At 45.5% G+C, this 27,445-nt stretch overlaps 1 protein-coding gene across 1 annotated transcript in view; it reads right to left on the bottom strand.

The window, feature by feature from the left end:
- LOC138951437 (uncharacterized) overlaps positions 1–19,756 on the bottom strand; it is a 197,192-nt gene extending 177,436 nt beyond the window's left edge. Inside the window, exons 1-2 of the mRNA XM_070323040.1 lie at positions 19,706–19,756; positions 16,001–16,169 (exon numbers count right to left, since the gene is read on the bottom strand). Of these exons, the coding sequence (XP_070179141.1) occupies positions 16,001–16,169; positions 19,706–19,756 (220 nt within the window). The remainder of the gene's footprint in view (positions 1–16,000; positions 16,170–19,705) is intronic.
- Between the last annotated feature and the right edge of the window lie 7,689 nt (positions 19,757–27,445).

Genomic DNA, 27,445 nt, shown 5'->3' with positions numbered 1-27,445 from the left:
CAGCTGTTGTCATATTTGAACACCCATGATTTGATCTCGCACTCTCAGTCCGCTTATCGCCCTTCTCACTGTACTGAAACAGCCCCACTTAAAGTAATCAGTGACATTCTGTCTGCTCTGGATGGTGGTGATGTGTCAGTGCTTACCCTACTTGACCTTTCTGCAGCGTTCGACACGATTGACCATGTCACGCTTCTCCATAGACTTCAGACTCTGTACGGCATCTCCGGTCCACCGCTGGCATGGCTTGAGTCCTATCTCATTGGCAGGACTCAGGCTGTGCTTGTCGATGGCCAGATGTCTGCTCCAGCCCCACTTTCTTTCGGCGTTCCTCAAGGTTCAGTACTTGGTCCCATCCTTTTCATCATGTACACTAAGCCCCTCTCCATACTGATTCAAAACCATTCTGTTTTAAATCAGTCTTTTGCTGATGACACCCAGCTGTATAAACCCAGTCCCCCAGCAGAGACACATTCCGCCATCCAGACCATTCAGACATGCATCACTGATGTTAAATCTTGGATGGTTGATAACAAACTTAAGCTGAATGATGATAAGACTGAAGTCTTACTGTGCAAAAAGAAGAACACTACATTTCCCTCTCCCCAACCTGTTTCTGTTCAAATAGGCAACACCGACATTCTTTTCTCACCATCAGCTAGAAACCTTGGATTCACCCTTTCATCTGACATGACCCTTAACAAACATATATCTTTAGTCTGTAGAGCAGCTTATTTTGAGCTTCGTAAGATCAGCACCATTCGCCACACACTATCCTCTCAAACAACTAACACTCTTGTCTGTGCCTTTGTTCTTTCTAAACTTGACTACTGCAACTCTCTTCTCTCTGGCTGTCCTCTGTACCTCCTGCATAAACTACAAAAAGTCCAAAACTCGGCAGCACGCCTCATTCTCAAAGCACGAAAACGGGATCACGCAACACCACTTCTTCACACACTGCACTGGTTACCTATTCAAGCCCGCATTGACTACAAACTGTCTACCCTCTGCTTTAACTTCTTTTCTGGTTCGTCTCCTGCTTACTTCTCTGAACTCCTCACCGTCTATTCTCCAGCAAGACAACTCCGTGCCTCTTCTGACTGTCGCATCCTTACCATTCCACACACCAAAACCAAAACATACGGACAACGCACTTTTACTTTCTGCGCACCCACACAGTGGAATTCTCTCCCCTTTCACATCCGCCACTCTCAGTCACCCCAAGCATTCAAACGAGCACTTAAAACGCACCTCTTCAGGAAATACAACCCCTGATTTTGTTTTCTCAGTCCATCAGTAGGCTACATGTAGTGTTATTTGTTGTTTTAGTGATTTTTCACCACCTATTTTATTCATGTTTTTATTACTTAGTTAGTGGAAGAATCTTTTGTAATGTATCTTTGATGGTGTATGCTTTTAATTAAGCGTTGTTGACTATGAATGTAGATGTAAATGCTTGTATAACTGTGTTTTAATTTTAAATGTGTCAAGCGCAAAGAGCATAATTGTAAAGTTACGATGTTGCGCTATATAAATGCTCATTTATTATTATTATTATTATTATTTAAGTTATTGAGACATCCCAGTGCACTAAGGGATTTATAGAGCAAATCGAGAAAATTCATTATTGAACGAAGCGCATAGCGCTGAGTTCAATAATTATTTTCGAGATTTGCTCTATAAATCCCTTAGTGCACTGGGATTGTTTCAATAACGATATTGTCAGTACCGCCAGAGAAAAAAGAAGATTCAAAACGCACATTTTGCAAAGCGCATTTGGATAGGCGTAAGTGTGTGGTCAGGTTTGTGTCACTGGATCTACTTTTGTGTGGGCTGTCTCAAGTGTGTCGTGCTTTTGTCACACGCAAACTCTTGTTTTAATTTCTGTTGGTAAATTCCAGTGAAGCGTTAAGCTAAAAAGTGATGACCTTTCACAGAGACCTCATTTAAACTCGGAGAAAAGACTGTACTCTTAATTATTTGCGATTCGAAACCTTCATCGAGCTTCGACAGATTGACTGTGCAGAGTGTTGCCCCTTGAATTGACTCCGGCCAAGGCCACGGTTAGCAGACTCGGATTTTCAAAGTAAATGTGGTATGTTTCTTCTGTTGTATCTTCACTCATCGGGGAGACTGGTACTATTATATATATGAACCGTAAGAATGCTGTGAACCCTACACGTAGTATGTCCCCATCGTTTGCTTGTTCACATTTGCCTGCGAGGTTTATGTCGTCTGCTAGGGCGGCTAGGGCAAGCGAACCACGGCACTGCACTGCAGTCTCATTTCAAAAACAACAATTGCTCGTCTGCACGCATGATGCAGGCTGGCAATAAGTTTTATACATGGTAAGAACGTTCTTAACCCTACACGTTTTCGATTCCGATTGTTGTTGCCTTGAAATAATAATTCGGAAACCATTCATTTACTGAACTGATGCAGTCGTATTTCAGTGTAATCTAGTCTGCTACGTATATATTCCAAATGCTGATCTAGTTCAGTGGTACGTTATCGGAATAACACTTGGGTTTTCTGTTAGCTGCTGGGAATTGTATACTAACTCATCATTTGGTAATGTGGATAATAAGCTACGGCATAATTATGAGAAGATTCTTCGCAAGTCGAAACTGAAAAATAGACACAGCGGGTTCTATTTTTAGATAGTGGCAACTGTGGCACAGGCACATGCAATCTGTCAGAAAAAAACCACTTCTGCTTTAATTGAGAAGCAGGAATTTATAGTATTTTGGTATTGTGGAGAATATAAGCTACATGTCATTAATTAATTCTGAGGATGAGAGCACAGTCTCGCTTAGGCAAAGGGCGGAAGAATACGCTCTGTGGAAAAGTTAGCGCACTCCAAGAGTGCGCTAACAGTTTTAGCGCATCGCCATTAGCCAATCAACTGGTTCACATCAGTCATGTGACACCAGTACTTACTGACAATTATTATTATTATTCTGACTCTAATTGACTTGCAAATTTTTGCTTTGCACCTTGTCATGAACATTTATAAACTACAATGTTTCATATAATGCGCTTATGTACATCAACTTATACTGTTTCACTACTTATGTATGTATGTAGTAGTAGTTATTATAGTAGATTTAGTCCCTCTTTAGGGCGAGGGCCAGATGCAAAATAAGTATACCAATGCTTATTCTGTTACTTTCATAAAATAAAGAATTGTCATTATCAATTGTCATTGTCAGTGTCATTGTCACCCAAAACCCTACCCCCTCCCTCTCACCATCACAGCTGTGTTTTCCTCCTCTCACACCACTACCCCCATCCCTCTCATCATCGCAGCTGTGTTTTCATCCTACGTCTCACACCCCTACCCCCATCCCTCTCACTATCACAGCTGTGTTTTACTCATCCGTCTTTCACCCGTACCCCCATTCCTCTCATCATCACAGCTGTGTTTTATTCTTCCATATCACACCCCTACCGTTTTGCCTCTCACCATCACAGCTGTTTTTCCTCCTACGTCTAACACCCTTACCCCCATCCCTGTCATCATCACAGCTGTGTTTTGCTCCTCCATATCACACCACTACCCCCATTCCTCTCATCATAACAGCTGTGTTTTCCTCCTCCATCTCACACCACTACCCCCATTCCTCTCATCATCACAGCTGTGTTTTGCTCATCCATATCGCACCACTACCCCCATTCCTCTCACCATCACAGCTGTGTTTTCCTCCTCCATCTCACACCACTACCCCCATTCCTCTCATCATCACAGCTGTGTTTTGCTCCTCCATATCACACCACTACCCCCATTCCTCTCATCATCACAGCTGTGTTTTCCTCCTCCATCTCACACCACTACCCCCATCCCTCTCATCATCACAGCTCTGTTTTACTTCTCTGTCTCACACCACTACCCCCATCCCTCTCATCATCACAGCTGTGTTTTACTCCTCCGTCTCACACCACTTCCCCCATCCCTCTCATCATAACAGCTGTGTTTTACTTCTCCCACTCACACCACTACCCCCATCCCTCTCATCATCACAGCTGTGTTTTACTCCTCCGTCTCACACCACTACCCCATCCCTCTCATTATCACAGCTGTGTTTTACTGATCAGTCTTACACCCGTACCCCCATCCCTCTCATAATCACAGCTGTGTTTTCCTCCTCCGTCTCCCACCCCTACCCCATCCCTCTCATCATCACAGCTGTGTTTTATTCCTCTGTCTGACACCACTACCCCATCCCTCTCATCATCACAGCCGTGTTTTACTCCTCCGTCTAACACCACTACCCCATCCCTCTCATCATCACAGCTGTGTTTTACTCCTCCGTCTGACACCACTACCCCCATCCCTCACATCATTACAACCGCTTCTCTCCTCCGTCTTACACCACTACCCCCTTACCTCTCATCATCAGAGCTGTGTTTACCTTCTCCGTCTTAACACCACTACCCCATTTAACTTATTATCAACGCTGTGATTTACTCCTCCACTGGCACGGTTGGCGTAGTGGTAAGGCGTCCGCCCCGTTATCGGGAGGTCGTGGGTTCGAACCCCGGCCGGGTCATACCTAAGACTTTAAAATTGGCAATCTAGTGGCTGCTCCGCCTGGCGTCTGGCATTCTGGGGTTAGTGCTAGGACTGGTTGGTCCGGTGTCAGAATAATGTGACTGGGTGAGACATGAAGCCTGTGCTGCGACTTCTGTCTTGTGTGTGGCGCACGTTATATGTCAAAGCAGCACCGCCCTCATATGGCCCTTCGTGGTCGGCTGGGCGTTAAGCACAAAAAAAAAATGTACTCCTCCGTTTTGAACCACTATCTACATCCCTCTTATTATCACAGCTGTGTTTTCCTCTTCCGTCTCACACCACTACCTCCATCCCTCTTATTATCACAGCTGTGTTTTACTCCTCCGTCTCACACCACTACCCCCACCCCTTGTAACATCACAGCTGTGTTTTCCTCCTCCGTCTCACACCCCTACCCCCATCCCTCTCATCATCACAGCTGTGTTTTACTCCTCCGTTTCACACCACTACCCCATCCATCTCATCATTACAGCTGTGTTTTACTTCTCCGTCTTACACTACTACCCCCATCCCTCTCATTACCACAGCTGTATTTTACTCCTACGTCTCACATCACTACCCCCACCCCTCTAATCATCACAGCTGTGTTTTACTCCTCCGTCTCACACCACTACCCTCATCCCTCTAATCATCACAGCTGTGTTTTACTCCTCCGTCTCACACCACTACCCCCATCCCTCTTATTATCACGGCTGTGGTTTACTCCTCCGTCTCACACCCCTACCCCCATCCCTCCAATCATCACAGCTGTGTTTTACTCCTCAATCTCACACCACTACCCCCATCCCTCTAATCATCACAGCTATGTTTTACTTCTCCGTCTCACACCACTACCCCCATCCCTCTCATTACCACAGCTGTATTTTACTCCTCCGTCTCACATCACTACCCCCACCCCTCTAATCATCACAGCTGTGTTATACTCCTCCGTCTCACACCACTACCCCCGTCCCTCTCATCATCACAGCTGTGTTTTACTCCTCCGTCTCACACCACTACCCCCATCCTTCTAATCATCACAGCTGTGTTTTCCTCCTCCGTCTCACACCACTACCCCATTCCTCTCATCATCACAGCTGTGTTTTACTCATCCGTCTTACACCACTACCCCATCCCTCTCATCATCACAGCTATGTTTTACTCATCCGTCTTACACCACTACCCCATCCCTCTCATCATCACAGCTGTGTTTTACCCCTCCGTCTTACACCACTACCCCATCCCTCTCATCATCACAGCTGTGTTTTACCCCTCCGTCTCACACTACTACCCCATCCCTCTCATTACCACAGCTGTGTTTTCCTCCTCCATCTCACATCACTACCCCAGTCCCTCTCATCATCACAGGTGTGTTTTACCCCTCCGTCTCACACCACTATCTCTATCCCTCTCATCATCAAAGCTCTGTTTTTCTCCTCCGTCTGACACCACTACCCCCATCCCTCACATCATTACAACCGCTTCTCTCCTCCGTCTTACACCACTACCCCCTTACCTCTCATCATCAGAGCTGTGTTTACCTTCTCCGTCTTAACACCACTACCCCATTTAACTTATTATCAACGCTGTGATTTACTCCTCCACTGGCACGGTTGGCGTAGTGGTAAGGCGTCCGCCCCGTTATCGGGAGGTCGTGGGTTCGAACCCCGGCCGGGTCATACCTAAGACTTTAAAATTGGCAATCTAGTGGCTGCTCCGCCTGGCGTCTGGCATTCTGGGGTTAGTGCTAGGACTGGTTGGTCCGGTGTCAGAATAATGTGACTGGGTGAGACATGAAGCCTGTGCTGCGACTTCTGTCTTGTGTGTGGCGCACGTTATATGTCAAAGCAGCACCGCCCTCATATGGCCCTTCGTGGTCGGCTGGGCGTTAAGCACAACAAAAAAATGTACTCCTCCGTTTTGAACCACTATCTACATCCCTCTTATTATCACAGCTGTGTTTTCCTCTTCCGTCTCACACCACTACCTCCATCCCTCTTATTATCACAGCTGTGTTTTCTTCCTCCGTCTCACACCACTACCCCCACCCCTTGTAACATCACAGCTGTGTTTTCCTCCTCCGTCTCACACCCCTACCCCCATCTCTCTAATCATCACGGCTGTGTTTTCCTCCTCCGTCTCACACCCCTACCCCATCCCTCTAATCATCACAGCTGTGTTTTACTTCTCCGTCTCACACCCGTACCCCCATTCCTCTCATCATCACGGCTGTGTTTTACTCCTCCGTTTCACACCACTACCCCATCCATCTCATCATTACAGCTGTGTTTTACTTCTCCGTCTCCCACCACTACCCCCATCCCTCTCATCATCACAGCTGTGTTTTACTCCTCCGTTTCACACCACTACCCCATCCATCTCATCATTACAGCTGTGTTTTACTTCTCCGTCTTACACGACTACCCCATCCCTCTCATTACCACAGCTGTATTTTACTCCTACGTCTCACATCACTACCCCCACCCCTCTAATCATCACAGCTGTGTTTTACTCCTCCGTCTCACACCACTACCCTCATCCCTCTAATCATCACAGCTGTGTTTTACTCCTCCGTCTCACACCACTACCCCCATCCCTCTAATCATCTCAGCCGTGTTTTACTCCTCCGTCTGACACCCCTACCCCATCCCTCTCATCATCACAGCTGTGTTTTACTCCTCCGTTTCACACCACTACCCCTATTCCTCAAATAATCACAGCTGTGTTTTACTCCTCCGTCTCACACCACTACCCCCATCCCTCTAATCATCACAGCTGTGTTTTACTCCTCCGTCTCACATCACTACCCCCACCCCTCTAATCATCACAGCTGTGTTATACTCCTCCGTCTCACACCACTACCCTCATCCCTCTAATCATCACAGCTGTGTTTTACTCCTCCGTCTCACACCACTACCCCCATCCTTCTAATCATCACAGCTGTGTTTTCCTCCTCCGTCTCACACCACTACCCCATGCCTCTCATCATCACAGCTGTGTTTTACTCATCCGTCTGACACCACTACCCCATCCCTCTCATCATCACAGCTGTGTTTTACTCATCCGTCTGACACCACTACCCCATCCCTCTCATCATCACAGCTGTGTTTTACTGCTCCGTCTGACACCCCTACCCCAACCCTCTCATCATTATAGCTGTGTTTTACCCCTCCGTCTCACACTACTACCCCATCCCTCTCATTACCACAGCTGTGTTTTCCTCCTCCATCTCACATCACTACCCCAGTCCCTCTCATCATCACAGGTGTGTTTTACCCCTCCGTCTCACACCACTATCTCTATCCCTCTCATCATCAAAGCTCTGTTTTTCTCCTCCGTCTGACACCACTACCCCCATCCCTCACATCATTACAGCCGCTTCTCTCCTCCGTCTTACACCACTACCCCATTTAACTTATTATCAACGCTGTGATTTACTCCTCCACTGGCACGGTTGGCGTAGTGGTAAGGCGTCCGCCCCGTTGTCGGTAGGTCGTGGGTTCGAACCCCGGCCGGGTCATACCTAAGACTTTAAAATTGGCCTGGCGTCTGGCATTCTGGGGTTAGTGCTAGGACTGGTTGGTCCGGTGTCAGAATAATGTGACTGGGTGAGACATGAAGCCTGTGCTGCGACTTCTGTCTTGTGTGTGGCGCACGTTATATGTCAAAGCAGCACCGCCCTCATATGGCCCTTCGTGGTCGGCTGGCCGTTAAGCAAAAAAAAAAAAATGTACTCCTCCGTCTTGAACCACTATCTACATCACTCTCATTATCACAGCTGTGTTTTCCTCTTCTGTCTCACACCACTATCTCCACCCCTCTTATTATCACAGCTGTGTTTTCCTCCTCCGTCTCACACCACTACCTCCATCCCTCTTATTATCCGAGCTGTGTTTTCCTCCTCCGTCTCACACCACTATCTCCATCCCTCTCATTATCACAGCTGTGTTTTCCTCCTCCGTCTCACACCCCTACCCCCATCCCTTGTAACATCACAGCTGTGTTTTCCTCCTCCGTCTCACACCCCTACCCCCATCTCTCTAATCATCACGGCTGTGTTTTACTCCTCCGTCTCACACCACTACCCCTATCCCTCTAATCATCACAGCTGTGTTTTCCTCCTCCGTCTCACACCCGTACCCCCATCCCACTCATCATCACAGCTGTGTTTTACTCCTCCGTCTCACACCCGTACCCCCATCCCTCTTATCATCACAGCTGTTTTTTACCCCTCCGTCTCACACCACTACCGCCATCCTTCTCATTATAACAGCTATGTTTTACTCCTCCGTCTCACACAACTACCCCATCCCTCCCATCACCACAGCTGTGTTTTCCTCCTCTGTCTCACACCCCTACCCCCATCTCTTTAATTATCACAGCTGTGTTTTCCTCCTCCGGCTTACACCACTATCCCTATCCCTCTCACCATCACAGCTGTGTTTCCCTCCTCCGTCTCACACCCGTACTCCCATCCCTCTCATCATCACAGCTGTGTTTTACTCCTCCGTCTCACACCCGTACCCCCATCCCTCTCATCATCACAGCTGTGTTTTACTCCTCCGTCTCACACCCGTACCCCCATCCCTCTCATCATCACAGCTGTGTTTTACCCCTCCGTCTCACACCACTACCCCCATCCTTCTCATCATCACAGCTGTGTTATACTCCTCCGTCTCACACCACTACCCCATCCCTCTCATTACCACAGCTGTGTTTTCCTCCTCCATCTCACATCACTACCCCAGTCCCTCTCATCATCACAGGTGTGTTTTACTCCTCCGTCTCACACCACTACCCCCATCCCTTGTAACATCACAGCTGTGTTTTCCTCCTCCGTCTCACACCCCTACCCCCATCTCTCTAATCATCACGGCTGTGTTTTACTCCTCCGTCTCACACCACTACCCCTATCCCTCTAATCATCACAGCTGTGTTTTCCTCCTCCGTCTCACACCCGTACCCCCATCCCTCTCATCATCACAGCTGTGTTTTACTCCTCCGTCTCACACCCGTACCCCCATCCCTCTCATCATCACAGCTGTGTTTTACCCCTCCGTCTCACACCACTACCCCCATCCCTCTCATCATCACAGCTGTGTTTTACCCCTCCGTCTCACACTACTACCCCATCCCTCTCATTACCACAGCTGTGTTTTCCTCCTCCATCTCACATCACTACCCCAGTCCCTCTCATCATCACAGGTGTGTTTTACCCCTCCGTCTCACACCACTATCTCTATCCCTCTCATCATCAAAGCTCTGTTTTTCTCCTCCGTCTGACACCACTACCCCCATCCCTCACATCATTACAGCCGCTTCTCTCCTCCGTCTTACACCACTACCCCATTTAACTTATTATCAACGCTGTGATTTACTCCTCCACTGGCACGGTTGGCGTAGTGGTAAGGCGTCCGCCCCGTTGTCGGGAGGTCGTGGGTTCGAACCCCGGCCGGGTCATACCTAAGACTTTAAAATTGGCCTGGCGTCTGGCATTCTGGGGTTAGTGCTAGGACTGGTTGGTCCGGTGTCAGAATAATGTGACTGGGTGAGACATGAAGCCTGTGCTGCGACTTCTGTCTTGTGTGTGGCGCACGTTATATGTCAAAGCAGCACCGCCCTCATATGACCCTTCGTGGTCGGCTGGCCGTTAAGCAAAAAAAAAATAAAATGTACTCCTCCGTCTTGAACCACTATCTACATCACTCTCATTATCACAGCTGTGTTTTCCTCTTCTGTCTCACACCACTATCTCCATCCCTCTTATTATCACAGCTGTGTTTTCCTCCTCCGTCTCACACCACTATCTCCATCCCTCTCATTATCACAGCTGTGTTTTACTCCTCCGTCTCACACCACTACCCCCATCCCTTGTAACATCACAGCTGTGTTTTCCTCCTCCGTCTCACACCCCTACCCCCATCTCTCTAATCATCACGGCTGTGTTTTACTCCTCCGTCGCACACCACTACCCCTATCCCTCTAATCATCACAGCTGTGTTTTCCTCCTCCGTCTCACACCACTACCCCATCCCTCTCATCATCACAGCTGTGTTTTACTCCTCCGTCTGACACCACTACCACTATCCCTCTCATCATCACAGCTGTGTTTTACTCCTCCGTCGCACACCACTACCCCTATCCCTCTAATCATCACAGCTGTGTTTTCCTCCTCCGTCTCACACCACTACCTCCATCCCTCTCATCATCACAGCTGTGTTTTACTCCTCCGTCTCACACCCGTACCCCCATCCCTCTCATCATCACAGCTGTGTTTTACCCCTCCGTCTCATACCACTACCCCCATCCTTCTCATCATCACAGCTGTGTTTTCCTTCTCCGTCTCACACCACTACCCCATCCCTCTCACCATCACAGCTGTGTGTTGCTTCTCCCACCCCCACCTGATCCCTCACCTTCTCCACTGAAGTGTTAGTTGGATCAAACTTGTGGGTCGTGAAACAGACAAGCGCATGAGACATTACGATGTTTATACTATCTGGCTTGACGGTTTTCATTGGCTTTGCATTATGGGCGACACCTTAGTGCAGAGCACGGTGATTGAGCGAAGAGAACTCCACTGACCAAAGCTGTCACCTACCTCTGCGTCACTCAGACCGGACTGTTGGCACGTGCTGGGTTCAGTCCTGTCTTCTGCCTGGTGTATCGTTCCCCCGGTCATTCCTGCCACGTGATATTTAAACACATACACACACACACACACACACACACACACACACACTTACATACACACACACACACACACACACACACACACACACACACACACACACACACACACACACACACACACAGAGAGACTCATTATCAAAGATAGACAATACAAAAAAATACATTTGAAGTAAATGTAGAATAGGGGGGCACCCCACTTTAGTGAGACAAACAAAACACGTGGTCGACCAGTTAAAACCAACAATCGCAGCGAATAACTGACAGTGATAGCCGACAACGTGTTGTGCCTGAGGTCAAGTGAATTTTGCTTGAGGTCATGGGAGGATGAGAAATACACGTGCTCAGCGATCTCTGCAGGCCAACACCAGTGAATCGTGGCCCCGATGTGCGGGATTTCGAAAGAGGTAGGCATCATATCGAGCGGACACTGCAGGCCGTCACCAGTGAATCGTGGCCCCGATGTGCGGGATGTCGAAAGAGGTAGGCATCATATCGAGCGGACACTGCATAATGTACACATCATAATCATTCAGTTATTCGCTGCGACTGCTGGTTTTAACTTGTTATTGTTTGGCTCACTGTGACCGGACATCACCTGACGTCACCATAGCGGGGCGCAACTCTTCCACAACGCGTGGACATCGTATTTATCACAGAGTTATTTCCGACATCACCACAACGCTTGGACATCTTATTTATCACAGAGTTATTTCCGACATCACCACAACGCTTGAACATCTTATTTATCACAGAGTTCTTTGCGACATCACCACAACGCGTGGACATCTTATATATCACAGAGTTATTTCCGACATCACCACAACGCTTGGACATCTTATTTATCACAGAGTTCTTTCAGACATCACCACAACGCGTGGACATCTTATTTATCAGAGAGATCTTTCCGACATCACCACATCGCTTGGACATCTTATTTATCACAGAGTTCTTTCCGAGATCACCACAACGCGTGGACATCTTATTTATCACAGAGTTCTTTCCGAGATCACCACATCGCTTGGACATCTTATTTATCACAGAGTTCTTTCCGAGATCACCACATCGCTTGGACATCTTATTTATCACAGAGTTCTTTCCGAGATCACCACAACGCGTGGACATCTTATTTATCACAGAGTTCTTTCCGAGATCACCACAACGCGTGGACATCTTATTTATCACAGAGTGTTTTTCCGAACATCGTTCATTTGATTCTTTGGAACTTTGACCATGCGATTTGCAAGTGAGAAGGTCTGCGTGGCACACTCAGGGCGGGGGGGGGGGGGGGGGGGGGGGGGGGTCTTGCCATGGTGTTCATCACCGACCAACAATATATACTTTCAGTACTTTTATATGGTGAAGTGTATGATTTAAAACCATTGAAAATGGTATGCCATAGAATAAGCCACGCTAAAACTATGATTCCAAATAGCGACGCGACGGCGGCGTCGGCAGCGACGAAACGGCTCGCGTCAGGCGAATGTTTGTGTTTCTGTTTCCATTTAAAACGGCGCAGCAGGTGGATGTTTTGTTCTTTCTGGCTTGACTTCTGACAATGAACCACTCACACAGCAAACAAAAACATGCTATATTCAAGGTCAACTATATTTGAAGCTACTTATGTTGGCGAGAACATTGAAAAGACAAGAAATGTAATGGGAAAACCAGCTTTTATTTCAACAAAATGCTACTAAATCAGAACGAACCCGATGCCTTTGACAACCTTTGGAGGAAGACCCCTACAACCAGGTGTATAATCTATTTTAACTGTTTTTTCGTCAGATACTTGTATTCACTGAGCTGCAAATCTTCCAGCAAGAATTCCTTTAAAGGTTGTCAAAGGCACCGGGTTCGTTCCGCTTGTTGAGCATGTTGTTGAAATAAAAGCGGGTTTTCCATTTAATTTTTCATCTTTTTCAATGTTGGTACCAACATAATTATTAAGTAGCTTCAAATATAGTTGAACTTGAATACAGCATAGTTGTGTGAGATTGTGACCGATTCATCATCAGGAGTCGAGCCAGAAAGAAACAAATCCGCCTGGTGCGCGCCGCTTTTGAAGGAATCACTAACACCAAGATTCGCCTGTCGCTGCCGCCGCCGCTGTCGTGTCGCTATTTGGAAACATTATAAGATGTCAGTTTGATGGGTTGTTGACAGACCAGCTTTTTTGTCGTCCGAGGGGGAGCATATCGTCTTTTGTTTCATATTTATTGACCAAGGCCGAAGGCCGCGGTCAATAAATATGAAACAAAAGTCGATATGCCCCCCGAGGACCGACAAAAAAAGCTGGTCTGACAACAAACCACCAAACATCGTTTTTGTCATCATTTTGGTAGTGAGAAAATAAGATCACAATCAACACAGGGAGCCATGCTTTGAAACACGGGTTCCGTGCTGATAACCACACGAGTTCCGTGCGGATAACCACTGGCAATCAAAGCTGGCGTGTGAAAGCAACTTTCTGTATTTTTGAGTTCATAAAATGTTGGGATGAATATGTCAGGTTTGAGGATGCACAGTTCTGTTTGTTCATCTCGGTATTCCACTCCCTCGGCTTTCAGTTGTGAGTATCAAGCTTAGTAATCGAATGTGAAAGCTACGTTGGGTCAAAGGTCATAGAAGATTTGCGTCGTGCAGCGAAAGAAAGAATCGCGATCTTGTTTCCGACTCAGTACCTCTTTGTTTTTCATCAGACCAGTGTCAATCTGCTTGCTCGGCTTTGTGAGATGTTTGCATATCTTGTTGCTAGTTTCTTTGCTTTTATCAGTATTTCTTATTTGTGCTTCGTTTATCGATACAACGTCTTGTGCACGGGTCAAAATGTGTGTGTCAGGGGTCAATTGGTTTGACTTAAACTTGACGTTCGTGTTTCTCACACAAAGATACACGCACTCCATGACTTTGTAAGAAGACATAACATATCGGTAGGTTTCATTTGTTTGTGATGAATTTATTGAAGTAGTTTTGTTTTTTTGTTTACTTTTGCCAGTTTGCCAGTTGGTTTTTGGAACTTTGCAAAGCAGTGTCGTGTCGTCTGTTTAGGTCTGGGGAAACGCCAATGAAAAGAGCCAAAGAATCCTCGAGCGTTTCTATTGGGTTTGCTTTTGATTATCCATGTAATAGGGCTTCCTGCAACTATGGTAACCGGGGATTTATTCCCCGGGGAACATGACATTTATTTCCCAGGTGCTTGTGAATGAAAACTCGTGAAAATGATGACAAAGCTTTATACATGTACTTTGAATTCAGAACTTTTGTTAATGTCTTCCTAATTTTGAGAGTGATAAACAAAAAGTGTCCCGGCCTCACCACCATAACGTATAGAGGGTCAGCTAAAATCATTTCTGGTTGGTCAGATCAGTCACGTGATGCAATGCTAATGAATACAGTGCAGGGACCAGTCGCCTCAGCACATGTTGCCGGGCTTGTTGATTATCGTGGCGACCCTGTCAGAGCTTACCCTGTGACGGACAGTTGATTGTCGTGGCAACCCTGTCAGAGCTTACCCTGTGACGGACAGTTGATTGTCGTGGCGACCCTGTCAGAGCTTACCCTGTGACGGACTGTTGATTATCGTGGCGACCCTGTCAGAGCTTACCCTGTGACGGACTGTTGATTGTCGTGGCGACCCTGTCAGAGCTTACCCTGTGACGGACTGTTGATTGTCGTGGCGACCCTGTCAGAGCTTAACCTGTGACGGACTGTTAATTGTCGTGGTGACCCTGTCAGAGCTTACCCTGTGACAGACTGTTGATTGTCGTGGCGACCCTGTCAGAGCTTACCCTGTGACGGACTGTTGATTGTCGTGGCGACCCTGTCAAAGCTTACCCTGTGACGGACTGTTGATTGTCGTGACGACCCTGTCAGAGCTTACCCTGTGACGGACTGTTGATTATCGTGGCGACCCTGTCAGAGCTTACCCTGTGACGGACTGTTGATTGTTGTGGATACCCTGTCAGAGCTTACCCTGTGACGGACAGTTGATTGTCGTGGCGACCCTGTCAGAGCTTACCCTGTGACGGAATGTTGATTGTCGTGGCGACCCTGTCAGAGCTTACCCTGTGACGGACTGTTGATTGTCGTGGCGACCCTGTCAAAGCTTACCCTGTGACGGACTGTTGATTGTCGTGGCGACCCTGTCAGAGCTTACCCTGTGACGGACTGTTGATTATCGCGGCGACCCTGTCAGAGCTTACCCTGTGACGGACTGTTGATTATCGTGGCGACCCTGTCAGAGCTTACCCTATGACGGAGTGTTGATTATCGTGGCGACCCTGTCAGAGCTTACCCTGTGACGGACTGTTGATTGTCGTGGCGACCTTGTCAGAGCTTACCCTGTGACGGACTGTCAGTTGATTATCGTGGCGACCCTGTCAGAGCGTACCCTGTGACGGACTGTTGATTGTCGTGGCGACCCTGCCAGAGCTTACCCTGTGACGAACTGTTGATTATCGTGGCGACCTTGTCAAAGCTTACCTGTGACGGACTGTTGATTGTCGTGGCGACCCTGTCAAAGCTTACCCTGTGACGGACTGTTGATTATCGTGGCGACCCTGTCAGAGCTTACCCTGTGATGGACAGTTGATTATCGTGGTGATCCTGTCAGAGCTTACCCTGTGACGGACCGTTCATTATCGTGGCGACCCTGTCAGAGCTTTACCCTGTGACGGACTGTTGATTATCGTGGCGACCCTGTCAAAGCTTACACTGTGAGAGACAGTTGATTATCGTGGCGACCCTGTCAGAGCTTACCCTGTGACGGACTGTTGACATGTCGAGCGGGACCGTTGATAAAAGTAATGGCGGCGTTGAGAGTATCTATCCAGTCCAACATGTCGGCTTGATCACGTGACGCCAGGACGAGAGGCGGTACATCTCCTGCCATGCGGATCTCAAACACGTAGCTGCTGGGTTCTGTGGCCTGACGAAAGACAAAACAAGTCACGTGAAGCGAAGTAAAACATTTAATTTGAAACTAAAACACCAACACTTAAAAACCAATCATCACCAAGAGGTAATGTAGGGAAGGATTGCTTAGCTCACGGCTCACGTTATACAAATGTGAGCTTGGGAACGACAGTTACGGTACACATGCACTTTTGTGCATCCGTGTGAACTCGTGGTACCTCTATACTATCGGGGATCCATTAAGGTTTCCGAGACTGAGTTTCATTTCTATTGAATTGGTCTCGCGGAATAGCCGATTCTAAAATTTGCATAGGTAAAACGATTGTTTTTTTTGGTACAAGCCTCTGGAGTAAATTTTGTGATTGATGTTTTTGTGAACAAGAAACAATTGACGGGTGGCTTTGTTCCATCTCCTTTTTTCCCTCCGCCGCGATGTAAAGTTGAATAGTTGAAGGTGACGTTAGGCACTAACTAAAGAAAGTGGGGCTGCCTGACACCCCTCGAGTTGAATGGGTTAATCTTGTGACACCGGTGCACAGGATGTGAACGCTAAAACTGTGCTTTTGCTTGGAATCTTTGAGGGAAGGAGACGTGCATTTGGTGCGGCGTGTTTTCAATGGCGTTGTGTGACATGTCTGTCACGGCCGGAAATCTTTCCGGAATGTGAGGATTCTTTTGCTGGTAGGTTAAAACAATTTTCTTTCTGTAAATGGGTAGGCGGTGAAAAGAATAGTATGCTTCTTGGGGGGAGGATTTATTTGAATGTTTAAGTAGATTGTTTTGTGAGTTGGAATGGTGGGGAAGATTTTTGTGTGTGAATGCTTTAGAAGACCGTTGTTTGAGAGAACGGTATATGTATTGTAGGCATGTTATTTGGTAGGATGTGTTTTGTTGTTTAATGAGTTCGTTTGTGGTAGTTGAAATTGTTGATTTGTTTACGTATGCTTACGGCGTGCATTCTGTGCTTTGCAGGATGGCTGAGTGTGCGACGGGGTTTTAGTTAGGTCTTTTCTTTTTTAGTGGGGCGTAGATTTGTTTTTATAGACTAGGTTTTGTTAGTGAAGAGTAGTTAGATTTAGTGGAGAGATTTTGGTCAGATTTTGTTAGAGTTTTTGTAGATTTGGTTTTTTTTAAAGAATTGTTTTTTTAGGTTGTTTTTTTAGATTTCGTTTGTTTTAAATTAGAGTCTCATTGTGGTTTTTTTGATTAAAGTTGAGAGTGAGGATTTAGAGTAGAGTGTAGTTTGGGGAAAGGATTTGGTGTGTTTTAAAGGGTATTTTTAGGGAAAGAATGTAGTTTTAGAATGAAGAGTGAGAATATTGTTTTTTTTAAAGTTGTTTAGTCCTATACAGTGAAAGTTGTATTTGAAGATAAACCCCCGTTATCCCACATTTTCCCCATTTCATCGTATGGAATAAAAGAACCTGGGTAATATAACTTGTGTCGTCTGCTTTAGTGTTTGAGTTCAGTACGAAAGAGGAAAGTAGATTGGCACACGGTTACATTTGGCGCTGCGGAGCAAGGGTGGGTAGGGGGTGTTACTGTTAGGGCTAGGCTAGGAATAGAGTAGGTTAGGGGACCCCGTCGCACAGGGAGAGGATGGCAGGCATGCAGTCCGGACGCGGGCTGGTGTTGAGGAGACGGGCGTGTGAGAAGTTGGAGGGAGTCCGGGCGTGACGTCGACGGATGCGGCTTTGTTGTCAACATTGCCATTTAGTTTGTTAATCCGTGGAAGAAAGGATTACAGTGATTAACATTTCTTTTTACTCTGTTAGTCCACAGAAGGACTTCAACGATTAACATTTCTTCGGACGTTTGTGAAAGACTGGTTGCACACCGTACAAAGAGACAGAGTTGGGGAGTGGACCAGCCCTGGAAGAGTGTGGTTGATTATGTTGATTTGATATTATGACTGACATGTGTAGTTGTATGTTTGATTATGCTACATGGTGATGTGATGTGATTACTAACACTTTTGGTTGTGTTGTATGTATGCTGGGTGGTGTGGGTTTTTTCTTGGTTGCCAGTAAGAGCTTGGTTTAACTTGTATTACACAAGTGTTGACAAGTTTCGAATAACCTTCTGGTTGAAGAAACGTAACACCAACACAGGTCAATGTTATAAATACCAACCTTTTAAAATACCAACCTTTTAAAATACCAACCTTTTAAAATACCAACATGGATGAATCTGGTTTGGAATTTACTTCGGCCGCTGATTTTTCACAGACACCGTTGGGGCAGGGAAGGGGAAGGATTGTAAGAGAAGGAGGGGATTTGCGGAGAATGGCTACAGAGTTGAGTAGCATGAGGGAAAGTTTAGAGGCAAAATCCGCCCCGAAAGTTGTTGTTTCGAAACCCCCCAAAGTTAGGAAATTCTACGGAGATAGCAGAGAAGATGGAAGGTACTCTGTTAAGGATTTCATAGAAGAGATTGGTAGTGCTGTGAGGGATTTCGGGAGAGAAGAACAGATTCACTATGTGACTCAGCATGTAGAGGGACTAGCCAGGGTTGAACTGAAGTCATGTGGTCAGTCATACAGCAGTATCGAAGACATTTTTGCAATCCTAGTGGATGCATTCGGCGACAAACGCCCATTACCAACTCTTATGGCATGTTTTGCTGAAAGGCGACAGGGAAGTCGAGAAACGGTCCGAGCGTATGCCAATGATTTATTCACACGCTTTAACGCGGTGAAAGCCAAACAAGAGGAATCGAGACGCGCTGTGTCCTCTGAAGACCTGCTTGTGGATCATTTTGTTGAAGGGATTCATGACAGATCGCTGGTCCTTGATTTGAGGAGGCACATACAAAACGGGTCGGTCTCATTTAGTGAACTGAGGAAATTGGCATTAGAATGGGAAGAAATACGTACTCCAGTTCCAAAGAACGCTACAGCCAATACAGTCGCGACTCATGACAATTCAGATTGTTTCGAAGAAGTCAGGAAGATGGCGAGTCGCCAAAAAGAGTTAGAACAGGAACTTGAGGCACTCAAGGTCGGGCTTTCAGAAAGACGACCTCCCAAATATAAGTTTACATCTGATGGAAAACCCATTTGTCTGAAATGTGGCAAGCCTGGCCACGTGATCAGATCATGTACTTGGAAAGGGTTAAACCAGTAACCGACTGTGTAAAGAGCCGTACACAGGACGGGGATGAAAAGGGCTCAGTTCTTTCTAGAATGGTGGGCGAACAACCTGTTGTTGTGGTAGAAATGGGAGGTGTGACGTTGGAAACGTTGTGGGATACCGGTTCACAAGTCACGATTATCAGTGAACATTGTTTTTACAAACATTTTAGCGAAGAACTGGTAAGAGACAATACACTTGTACGGTTGGTTGGAGCCAATGGGTTGGAGGTTCCCTACATAGGCTACACTATACTGGACGTTAAGGTTGGGGAACAAGTTATTCCCGAAAGGGTCATCCTTGTTAAAAAGGAAGTTTCTGATTCGGAGGGTTGCGAGCCGCGAGTCATACTCGGCATGAACGTCATCCGTGACGTGAGAGATCATGGGCCTGTGAATATTAGAGTGGCAGACATAACGGTAGACACTCCAGCTTGTGTGGGGTTGGTGAGGGTGCCAAAGGGCGGCATACACATGTCCGCTCGCTCAATTTCCACTGTTTGTTTGAGTGGAGGGTATGGAAAGAAGGTGACAGAACAGGGCGAGTACGTCATAGAGGCATTAGAGGGTCCAACCCGGGAGAAGTGTTTACTAGCCCAGACTCTGGTAAAGGGAAAAGGTCCGTGGAACGTCCAGATCGTTAATCTGAGTGATGAAGATGTCTTTTTGACAGAGCGAACTCCGGTTGGCACGGTTCATGCAGTTCATAGCGTTGTTTCGCCAGGGGTGAAGGCAGAGGAGATTGCTGGGAAGGTTGTGGTGTCGTGTGATACGATATCTGCAGAGAGTGATGTGTCAGACTTGAAGGTTCCCGAGAGTCTGTTGGGCGCAGCAAGTAATGAAGAGGAACGCAAACAGTTGCATGATTTGTATTGCGAGTTTCCAGAAACATGGGTCAAAGATGATCTGGATGTAGGTTATTCTGACCTAATTAAGCACAAAGTTCCTTTGCTGGACGATGTTCCAGTAAGTCAGACATACCGTCGCATTCCCCCAACACAACTTGAAGAGGTTAGAAAACACATTCAAGACTTGTTAGAGAAAGACATTATACAGCCCAGTACTAGCCCTTTTGCTTCGCCTATAGTTTTAGTGCGGAAGAAGAACGGAGAATTGCGCATGTGTGTGGACTATCGCAAGCTGAATGCGAAGACGAGACGTGATGCATTTCCACTGCCAAGGATTGACGAGTCTTTGGATGCATTGAAGGGAGCGAACTACTTTTCCACATTGGATCTTGCTTCAGGGTATCATCAGATAGCAATGGACGAGGGGGACAGACAAAAGACTGCTTTCATTACACCATTTGGGTTATTTGAGTTCAAGCGTATGCCATTCGGACTCTGTTCCGCTCCCGCTACTTTCCAACGACTCATGACAGCAGGGATGAATGACCTGATTTTCCAGATGCTGCTGGTGTACTTGGATGACATTCTGGTCTATAGTAAAACCTTCCAGGAACACGTTGAGCGATTGAGAGCAGTGCTTTCTCGACTGAGAGAGCTGGGACTCAAACTGAACCCGGACAAGTGCAAGTTCTGTCGTACTTCAGTGCAGTATCTGGGCTACACCATTTCACAGGGTGGCATCGCGACTGACGCGGAGAAAATCAAAGCTGTTGAACAGTGGGCAGTTCCTCAGACGCTTAGGGAATTGAGAGCTTTCTTGGGATTTGCATCGTACTACCGCCGATTCGTGCTAGGGTTTGCACAGATGGCAGGGCCGTTGCATGCACTGGTCGGGAAGGTACATGAGGGTGTGAAGGGTAAACCCGGAGGGAAGACTGTTCGGTTGGGTGGAATGTGGACGTTAGACTGTCAACAGGCTTTTGAAAAGCTGAAACTAGCTCTCATCAGTGCTCCAGTGTTGGGATACGCTGATTATAGTCTTCCATTTGTCTTGGAAACAGACGCAAGTTCAAAAGGTCTGGGGGCAGTGTTGTCTCAGACTCAGGAGGGAAGAAAGAGGGTTATAGCCTACGCAAGTCGAACACTTCGTCCATCAGAGAAAAACATGCAGAACTATAGTTCCATGAAACTCGAACTGCTGGCTCTCAAGTGGGCTATCACCGAGAAGTTCCGTGGATATCTTCTGGGAGCTTCATTCGTGGCTTATACTGACAATAATCCTCTCAGCTATTTGAAGACTGCCAAACTAGGGGCTGTGGAACAACGTTGGGTGGCGCAGTTGGCTCTTTTCAATTTTGAGATCAAGTATCGTTCTGGGAAATCCAATGTGAACGCGGATGTCCTGTCAAGGAATCCATTTGAGAGTCCAGGTACGGACATCGAGGAAGAAGTGGTGGCGGCTTGCTCTGTCTCTGTAAACATGGGCCAGGATCAAGGGTTGGCAGCAACTGCACATGTGGGCATCGTTGCTGGGACTACAGATGAGTCGGGAAGAGAGCAGTTAGGGGCAACACACGCTCTACCGACGATTGAACCCGCAGATCTGCAAAGACTTCAGGGTGAAGATCCAGTCATTGGTCTTTTGTTACAACATTTGAAGAAAGGAACGAGACCGAGTATACAAGAGAAACGAGATTTGGGAAACTCAGCCATTGCTCTGTGTAGACAGTGGGATAAGCTCGTGGTGGAGAAAGATTTACTTTGCCGTAGAGTCACAGATCCAGTTAGCAACAAACCGTTGTTACAGATAGTTTTGCCAGAGTCTCTCCAGAGGCCGGTCTTTGAATCTGTGCATGGGACAGGTCATCAGGGAGCAGAACGTTGTTTGCGATTGTTGAGACAGCGCTGTTACTGGTCAGGAATGTTCGCCACAGTGGGAAAGTGGGTTCAGGAATGTGAGCGTTGCAGCTTTGCCAAACTGCCTTCAGTACGAGCTACTGCTCCAATTGGACATTTGTTAGCTTCTCGGCCGCTTGAGGTTGTGGCTATGGACTTCACGCTTCTCGAAAAAGCGACGGATGGTAAGGAAAACGTGCTGGTATTGACAGATGTGTTTACAAAGTTTACGGTGGCAGTACCTACCCGCGATCAGAAAGCTGTTACTGTAGCAAAGGTTTTGACGAAAGAGTGGTTTCAGAAATTCGGCATCCCCATGAGACTTCACTCTGATCAGGGTCGAAACTTTGAAGGAGAGGTGATAAAAGAGCTCTGTATTCTCTACGGTGTGAAGAAATCTCGGACCACTGCGTACCATCCACAGGGGAATGCTCAGTGTGAACGTTTCAACCGGACGATGCATAATCTTTTGAGCACCCTTACGGATCAGAAAAAGAAACGGTGGCCTGAATACCTTCAAGAGTTGGTGTATGTCTACAATGTAACGCCCCATTCTTCCACTGGATTTTCTCCATACGCTTTGTTGTTCGGTCAGGAACCGCGTTTACCGGTTGACTTTCTGTTGGGGATCGGTTTGGAAGAAGGAGGTGGTTTACCGACCACTGAGTGGGTTCAAGTCCACCGAGAACGGTTGTTACAGGCACATCAACTGGCGAACCGGAATCTACAGCAAGCAGCACATGAGCGGAAGAGGCGCCTTGATAAGAAAGTCAGAGGAAAATCACTTCAGCTTGGTCAACGTGTCTTGTTGCGGGATCACGGTATGGGCAGACGCAAAATCCATGATGCATGGAAGTCAGAGATTTTTGTTGTGGTCGAAATACCCGATCAGGATGGTGGACCATATGTCATAAAACCTGAAAACGGAGGTGCGCCGTTCCGAGTAAATAGGGCAGAGATAAAAGAACATTTGACTCCTGTGCAACAAGCCCCTCGGGCATCCATTAGGTTGCCAGAATTTCAGTTTCAGAGACGTGAATCTAGTTCAGATGACACGGATGAGTCAAGTTCTGAAGATGAAGTTACAGGAAACGGGGTTAGATGGGCAAACAGCTCGTCTGGAAGACGAAGGGTAACTAACTTTCCCCGTCAGCGTCCCCAGCGACAGGGTGCTGGGACGCATTCAAACTTGCATCATTTACCACGAGGACCGTCCGCTTCGGTTCAGTCGGTGGTGGTATCTGAGAATTTTATGCTGTCTCTAGTCGACAGACTGCTCAAACGTACTGAGTAGAATGTAATTAGATTTTACAAATTTTATGCTGTCTCTAGTTGACAGATTACTCCAATAGATGGAGTAAGATGTAGCTAGATTTTACAAGTTCTACGTTGTTTCTAGTCAATAGACTACTCAAACATATTGAGTGGGGTGTGACTAGATTTTAGATTTTGTATTCTTGAGATTAGTTGGTTACTGAACTTTAATTTGTTTAGTAATGGCGTCTCCAGCCTCGTACGCCTCAGGAGCAAAGTATGCTACCTGTAAGGGATTAGATGACCTTTTTCTTCCTTTTTGCTCTCTGCTATCGTTTGGTTTGTCTTTACTGTCTTCTCCGCTCCCAGTTTCTAATTCTCTTGGCTGCACTGTTTTTTTAGGGATTCTTTGGTTTGAGTAATGGCGTCTCCAGCCTCGTACGCCCCAGGAGCAAAGTATGCTACCTGTAAGGAATTAGATGACCTTTTTCTTCCTTTTTGCTCTCTGCTATCATTTGGTTTGTCTTTACTGTTTTCTCCGCTCTCACTTTTACTATCTCCTCTGCTCTCGCTATTTTCTTGGTGGTATTTTTTTAGAATTTGAGTTCTGGCGCTTATTGATGTCTTTGTTTGAAGACAGGGTGTACATTGGTTTTTGGCTCACGTAATAGTCACCTGGCTGGCTATAGTGGGAGGGTTACTTTTGGTGGTCACATTAGATATTATGTTTTTTGGAAAGTTCGTTTTATTTGCAGCCACAGTTCGGTAAACGACAAATGGCTAAACCCAACCACCTAAGAATGAGAAGCGTTTTTGTAACATGACCCATATTCTGCAAAAATGCAGCCATGACGCAGGGGGTAGGTTACAAAAAAACGTCATGTACCGCTTGACTGCATACGGATATAAGCAAATTATACCTTAAACGAAAGCTAAAGATTGTTGCCATCAGACAGCAAGTAAAATGCCTAATTCGTATACACAGTTTTATTTTTAACAACATCTGTATAACATGCGGACGACAAAACAGGAAATGCCATTTTCTCAATCGATATGTATAGCTAACTGAACGCCTGGTTGAAACCGCAATCAAAAACATCTTGAAAATTGTTTATTCTCACAGCTAGAATTATTTTACATCAACAATTGTTAATTTACCGAGGAAAACAACAGTCATATAAGATAAATAATGGATGATTCTGAATCAACTCCGAAAACCGAACCGGGTCGAAGCAAAAAAGAGTTTACACATACACAGGCTTGAAAAAGGATAATTTGGTTCAATATGTTAGATTTTTACCCATAACGTTAAAGATCAGCTCAATATGAAAGGAAAGTGATCATTGTAAAAGGATTTTGCTATCGAAAAATAATTCAACTTCCGGTTTTACCACATGGCGTCCATAATATTATCAATTTATTACATAGCGTGCATTTGTCAGAAATTATACTAAATGTTAGAAGCGATCTTAAAGTGAAAGTAACGTTTAATAAAAGTATGCGCATTTACTTATTGATTGATATATGACTAAAATAATGGACATGTAATTTAAACGTACAAAACGACATTTTGTACACTACCTCTCTAATTAAAACGCGACTATGACCGACCGATATGTATGTGTAAATTAGGTCATTGTTAGTGATGAAAACGGGTTTTCTTTAAAAGATAACACGCAAACTGTGAAGTTCAAGCCCATAAATGATTTTAGTACGACTTCTTCAAAACAGGTCTGTTTTTCACTCCACCAGTTTCAGTTTTAATAAAATATATGTATAGCTGTCATTTTCAAAAAACCTTATCTGCAATTCACTTAACCAAATACACCATGAACCCAGAAGATATTAGAGTGAGACACTTCACAGTGAAATATGTTATGATTCCCCTTATTTCAAAATATATGCATTTTAATTGGCAGACACGATTCACGTCGTAGGTACGTGTCGTCTGGTGAGGCAACTGTTAGCATTTTTTGTCGTAAGAATTGACATTTTTAAACATAAATCATGGAAAAAAAACTAATTCTACAAAAAGTGCAGGTTTTCTGGGTATAGTCAGTTAAAGCATCTTAAAATTCAAGAAATTGTGCAATTACGTGTATGTATTTGAAATGGCAGACAATATTGAATGAAAGTGATTTTTGACTGATTGAAACCCTACCCCCACTAACAAAATGGGCCCTGAGATTAGGGGTGTTAGTTAAAGATGACTGAATAATGGCTATGCTTTTCCCCTAAAGTATTCAAAACCTAAACATATACATAGGCAAGATGTTCTACATTAACACAATTAACTTTTTAAACATATACATATGCTTAGTACACGATACTTCCGGTTTTTCTACCGGATGACTTATACATTTAGGAGGTAAACACCTTATCGTAGAAAAAGCTTTATTTTCAAAAAGTGCAAGTAATTATTAAAAATCATACATAATATTTATATATAGGAGTTAATTTTCCTTCGAAAGTCATTTGTTTCAAGTGGCAGACAATGTCAGTTGGAGAGTTACATGTACGTAAAGCGTATAACTGTTGTCTGTGATTAGTGCATTGTGGACACATTGGCACCATTTGATCCTAAATGCTAAACGATGTCGTGATCATACCACAGTTTTAGGATAATTTTACATCGCATCGATTACTAAATTGATGGTAGAATTTCACTGATAAATTCTATTTCCGGTAGCGTCAGTGCCGTTATCTTTTTCTTTTTGTAATAAGGTAATAACGAATGAACCACGTGTCACACTCTTATGCTAGTCTTTAAATGACAATTCCAATTCTAGTAAGTTAAAAGGCATGTATTGCGCGTTACATACATTTATACCCCCCCCCCCCCCAGGATTACAATGCAAGTAAACACATATAAAGAGATAGTAACGTTTTACATGGTTACACGTTCAGTAGTGAACGTAACGTGTGGTTTAACAAAATTACTTGCACATGTATACAATAGTGAAGTCTGTCTGTGTGTCTTTGTTTGTGTGTTTGTCTATGTCTGTCTGTGTGTTCGTATGTTTGTCTCTCCCTCTGTCTGTCTATCAGTCTGTCTATCTCTCTCTTTCTCTCTGTGTCTCTGTCTGTCTGTGTGTGTGTGTGTGTGTCTCTCTCTCTCTCTCTCTCTCTCTCTCTCTCTCTCTCTCTCTCTCTCTCTCTCTCTCTCTCTCTCTCTCTCTCTGCGAGGTAGGTGCACTTAAAGAGAAAGCAACACAGTAAGAAATGCATTTCTCTACCAAGAATGAAGTTTGTCTGTCTGTGTGTTTGTGTGCGTGTTTTTTTGGTTGCGTAAGTGTTTCTCTATAAGCATCTCTACGTCTTTGTTCGCGTACATAAGTGCGTGCGTGCATGTGTGGGGGTTTCTGTGTCGGTTTGTCTCACTGTGTGTATGTCTGTCATTTTGTCGGTATGTTTGTGTATGTGTCTTTGTGTGTGTGTGTGTGTGTGTGTGTTTGTGTGTGTGCGCGTGCGTGCGTGCGTGCGCGCGCGCGCGTGTGTGTGTGTGTATGCGTGCGTGCGTGTGTGTGTGCATGTATGTGTGTGTGTAAGTGTGTGTGTGTGTGTGTGTGTGTGTGTGTGTGTGTGTGTGAGTTTGCAATTATTCCTCCTTTTTACATTTAGTCAAGTTTTGACTAAATGTTTTAACGTAGAGGAGGGAATCGAGACGAGGGTCGTGGTGTATGTGCGTGTGTGTGTGTGTGTGTCTGTGTGTGTGTGTAGAGCGATTCAGACTAAACTACTGGACCGATCTTTATGAAAATTGACATGAGAGTTCCTGGAAATGATATCCCCAGACGTTTTTTTTCTTTTTTATGATAAATGTATTTGATGACGTCATATCCGGCTTTTCGTGAAAGTTGAGGCGGCACTGTTACACTCTCATTTTTCAATTAAATTGGTTGAAATTTTGGTCAAGTAATCTTCAACAAAGCCCAGACTTCGGTATTGCATTTCAGCTTGGTGGCTTAAAAATTAATCAATGACTTTGGTCATTAAAAATCTGAAAATTGTAAAAATATATATTTTTTATAAAACGATCCAAATTTACGTTCATCGTATTCTCCATCATTTGCTGATTCCAAAAACATATAAATATGTTATATTTGGATTAAGAACAAGCTCTAAAAATTAAAAATATAAAAATTATTATCAAAATTAAAT

Source organism: Littorina saxatilis, linkage group LG16 (assembly GCF_037325665.1).
Source record: "Littorina saxatilis isolate snail1 linkage group LG16, US_GU_Lsax_2.0, whole genome shotgun sequence".
NCBI classification, from domain to species: domain Eukaryota; kingdom Metazoa; phylum Mollusca; class Gastropoda; order Littorinimorpha; family Littorinidae; genus Littorina; species Littorina saxatilis.
This window is presented reverse-complemented; position numbering and strand designations above follow the sequence as displayed.